The 4930-nt window shown below is 36.0% G+C and overlaps 1 protein-coding gene across 2 annotated transcripts in view; it reads left to right on the forward strand.

Annotated features, from left to right (window-relative positions):
• Positions 1 to 2416, forward strand: part of LOC108685112 (protein enabled) — a 16145-nt gene extending 13729 nt beyond the window's left edge. The window contains exons 5-8 of one of the 2 annotated variants that reach the window (XM_018189763.1): positions 203 to 1308; positions 1487 to 1675; positions 2020 to 2272; positions 2371 to 2399. In XM_018189763.1, the coding sequence (XP_018045252.1) occupies positions 203 to 1308; positions 1487 to 1675; positions 2020 to 2272; positions 2371 to 2399 (1577 nt within the window). Of the gene's footprint in view, positions 1 to 202; positions 1309 to 1486; positions 1676 to 2019; positions 2273 to 2370 lie in introns of both variants that reach the window. The other variant, XM_018189762.1, reaches the window with a different exon arrangement.
• The last annotated feature ends 2514 nt before the right edge of the window (positions 2417 to 4930 follow it).

Below are 4930 nucleotides of genomic sequence, written 5' to 3' on the forward strand. Positions count from 1 at the left end.
GGTAGTATTGCTGCGCTTGGCTTAGCGCCGAGACACTACCGTATCTCTTGATAGAATGTATATAAAGTATATATTTGCATATATATATGTGTGTGTGTGTGTGTGTGTGTGTGTGTGTGTGTGTGTGTGTGTGTGTGTGTGTGTGTGTGTGTGTGTGTGTGTGTGTGTGTGTATACGATTCAGAAATTAAATTTCTTTGTAGCAACTGGAAGTCCCAATCCTATATCACCGAGCTGTCCGCCTGCTGCACAGCAACAGCAACAGCAACAACAACAACAACAACAACAACAATCTGGTCATCATCGAACTTCATCAGCACCGCCGGCGCCACAACCGCCTCCACAGCAACTACCAACTCTACAAGGTGGCGGTACGATTCCAGCGGCTCCGCAAATTTCAGCTGGACCGGGAGTCGGTCCCCCGGTACCACCGCCCCAACCACCAATTGCACCTCCTGCTCCACCATGTCCACCGACAATGATGAATTTTAATTCGGCCGCGGCACCGGCACCACCGATGATGATGAATCAGTATGCACAATCGCCATCATCCCAGTCAAGTCAACAGTCTCAATGCCAATCCATCTACGTTACTAATCAGGCAAACCAGTATAATGCTGCGCCTGCAAGCAATCAGTACGCGAGTGCCACTGTTTCTAATAGTGGCAGTGGCACCGGAAGCGGTGCGGCTTCCGTTGTTGGCCAGAGCCCGAATCAATTTCCATCTGGCAGTCAAAACAATTTTTATAGTACTAATAATCAGACGAGTAATTATACTACTGGCGGACAAGTTAATACAAGCCAATATAACCAATCAGTTGGTAGTCAGGCTACGCAATACGGTAGCAGTGGTAATCAGTATGGAAGTAATAGCTCGATAAATCAGTATGCTGTCGGTCCGCCACCTGGTCCGGTGAGTCAATATGCGATCGCGCAGCCTGGTCAATCGCAATATGTATCCCAGGCACAAGCACAGTATGGCGGTACCAGTCAAATACAAGCAGCTGCCACAGCAAGTGGTACCACAAATCCATATGGGACACCATCAAATTCGGTGAATCAGTACGCAACTGGTGGACATCACACAGTCAGCGCTAACGCTTATGCTCCTATCGCCAGTGGTCCTCCGCCGCCTCCGATGGTATCACTGGCTGGTCCCGCTGCACCGCCTCCACCGCCACCGCCGCCTGTACCTAACGCTAACAATTCTACCGCTGTTGCTGGTTCATCTATTAGTTCCTCGAATGATCCTCCACCTGATACCAACTCATTAGCAGCTGCTCTTCAAGCACGTCTTAAAAAGAAACAGGTAATTTTCTTTTCTTTTTAATTTTAATCTTTTAATAATTTAATTCGATAGAGTTGTCACTTGTTTGAGGATACAATATATATGTACGTATGTATATATATATGTATATATGATATATTAAATTAACATGTAATTGTATGTATAAGACACACAAGTAGGATAACTTTTTTATCAATAGCAACAATCACAACCAGTGGAGAATAGTGGCTCGAGTACTAGCAGTAGTAGCAGTGGTGGAGGAAGCGGTAATTATGGCACCTTAGGAAGAGGTGGAGGCGGTGGAATGGCTTCCATGATGGATGAGATGGCTAAAACTCTAGCACGCCGAAGGGCTGCCGCCGAGAAGAAACAACCCGAACAACCACCGGTAAACATTTATTGTAACACATAACATTCAGAAATTGTCAAATCAGAGTCGAAAAATTGGCAAGAGAGAAATAGATAAATTAATTTATAACGCACTCTAGGATGGCATCCTCTCAAGCAATAAAAAACTGAAACTATACAAATGTTAGAATAATTTAGGTAAGAGTACATTTTTACGATGAAAAGAATAATAAAATATACAAGTGTACAATAAAATATAATATAATTATAAATTAATCATGAGAAAAAATAAAAGAAAGGGGAGGAGAGAGAGAGAGAGAGAGAGAGAGAGAGAGAGAGAGAGAGAGAGAAAGGAGAAAAAGTGCTAAACGATTCTTTTTACAGGAACCGGAAAGTTCGCCAGACAAGAAATCTTGGGACAAAAACAATGCATCTAATAATAAGTTTTCCAATGGCGCCGAGTCACCGAAATCGGTTCGCAAGAGGTTCGGTTCAGCTTCGGAGGATACTCTTCTCAAAGTAAATGGTGTTAACGATGGAATTTCGCTCACCGCGCAAGAGATGGAGGCCTTTAAGGTGGAGATAATTAAAGAAGTACGGAAAGAATTTCAGAAGATGAAACAAGAAATAATCGATGGTATGGAATATTATTGCAGTTATGCAAAATTTTTCGCGATTTATAAGATATAAATGCAAAAGTTTTTGTGCTTTATATGAGATATTTTATATTTCCAGCCGTAAGAACAGAACTGAATAAGAGATAAAGAAGATAATAAAGAAGAAATAAAAGATACAAAATCAAGTTCTTAAAACCGACAGAAAAAAATCGAAGCGAAATAGAAAAGAGTTCGAGAGAGTTATATGACTAGATTGCTCGATATCAAAGTGATATCATTGAGAACTACATACAGGTTTTTACAACATATTTACGAGAATGTAATGTGATTACATTCATGTATATCGAACATTTATATATAAGTAAATTAATCGTAGTGTCTTAAGTGGCCGTAATCTTTTTGTTATTTGCTATATAACAATCGTAACGAAATGTTGAATCAATTGAGTTTCGTTTAAAATAATATAATTATTAATTCAATTATACGGGAAAATTGATTTACGCACATAAAGAATTACGAGAAACTTACAGATTCTCTCAGCGAGAAAAATACTTCAGTGAGGTATAAAACAAGTACACGCACATTGAAATTTTATTATATCGCTTTGTAGTTTAAAAGGATATCAATTAACAAGGAGAAGACGCGATGTAATAATAATCGATTGCAACGAAACTTGTTGTAGCGATAGATCTGCATGTTAAATGAATAAAGGGATATAATTTCTCAAGCGTTTGTGAGAAAATCGATAAAAATTACTAAAAAATCTCTCATAAAATTCTGAGAATTTTTTTTTTCAGAATTTTTTAGAATTTTTTAATATCGTGTTTTCATACAACAAAAAAAAGTTGATAAAAAATTCTAAAAAAATTCTTAAAGTTCTATGAGAAGAAAATAAATTATTTTTGTCTCTCATTGTTTTTCTGTAAAATTGATAGTATTTGAGTAAAAAATTATTGAAGACCAATATTCGATAAACTTTTTAATCGATTTTCTCACAAACGCTTGAGAAGTGCTATTATATCCCTTTACCCAGTATCCTTGACCTATCGCTACAACGAGTTTCGCAATCGATTATTATCACGTTGCAACCTCTTCTTGTAAGATCAAAAATGATATATATACTATTTATAGTATAAATGATATCGATTTCTATAAATGTCTGTTGTAATGTTTCTCATTTTTCTCTTTCCTTTTTTCTTCTATTATCCTTTCCTCCTTTTTTTCTTTGGACAAATTTATAATCAGGACCGATCAAATGAAAAATTTTATAATTGAGGTTGATATTAACCGACCTAATATTTTTTTACGAATTTTGAATGAATTTTAGCGTGAAAATTATTTAATTATTAAAAAGAAACTCAATTATTTCAACATTCAAGTTACGCATCGTATATTTTTTATTGCATATGGTTAGGCAGAGTTTCGCTTATATGTTAATTAAAACATTCTTTTACATAGAGACCGATCTCATAATTTTGAAACATTCTATGTAGAATTCTTTTATCAATGACGTGGCATGTTTTTTTCGCATTTTTGTTCTTACCGTTTATTTTAACGACACGTTGTTGTACGTTGCTATCTTAATTTATGCAAAGCACGTTGCATTATCGATTTCTAGCGTGATGCGAATCAATTTTTAAAAATATAACAGGCGAATACATTCCAAGAAACACATCTCGTATCCCAAATGCGCTAATCTCTTAGACATGTTAAACGTTGTAAATAGTAATAACGACGATAGACGAATGCCACGATCGTTGATTGTGAAATTTTCAAGAATATTGCGCTTAAACAATATATAGTTAAGAAATCTTCGTGTTAATCCATTCTTGGATATCGAATATTTAAATTGCGGTTCACATTTTTCGCATATTTAAAACTTACGTACATGACTTTTTTCCTTGTGAGTTGGATTTGCATGCTTACTATCATGTTGGCAGCGGTAATTGCAATGTTGCTAGCCGGATTGTTAGCTTGGATTCGGACGGTACGAGTTTTCGTGCTGACTGAGCAGTTGAAATTTGTTTGGCAGAAGGCTCTTGATGGCAATATCCGAATAAGTAAACATGGAACACATCATTGCTACTGTCATGAAATATTGTCATGAAAGTACAATTGCATTGTTTTTCATTATTGTGAAAAGAATACTTAGATTATGCAATCTAAGCCTGTTCCCTTTCTACAATGAGCTAGCACAAAATCATGCAAGAAAAATAGCATCTGACTTGTCATTAAAATCCAGCAGACTAATCAACAGCATGGCCAACACACTACACAGTTTCTAGCATAGCAGCCAGCAAGATTTCCAACAGAGTAATATGCAAACAACCCGCAAGAAAAAAAGCCTCGTATGCGCAGGCTTAATACGACACATTGTCGTATTTTGTTTTCCAAGGAAACTACTGTCGTATATTGAAAATACTACTGCACATTAATCATACTTTTCGGTTGATTAATTAAATTTTTTTTAAATCTGAAATTTATAATTATAATTTCATGGTTTTTTCTATGATTAATAACTTTTATCTATTTTGCTTTCAAGTTATTTTATAATTACTCCTTTAAACTTTTATTTAGACAATTTGTTCGCGTACACAAATAATCTGAACATCCATACGATAAATAATTTACTTTTTGTAGTATCTTTCTTGAAGCTGTATTTATTTTATCTTACATTC

Source organism: Atta colombica, unplaced genomic scaffold (genome assembly GCF_001594045.1).
Source record: "Atta colombica isolate Treedump-2 unplaced genomic scaffold, Acol1.0 scaffold146, whole genome shotgun sequence".
Lineage (NCBI taxonomy): Eukaryota > Metazoa > Arthropoda > Insecta > Hymenoptera > Formicidae > Atta > Atta colombica.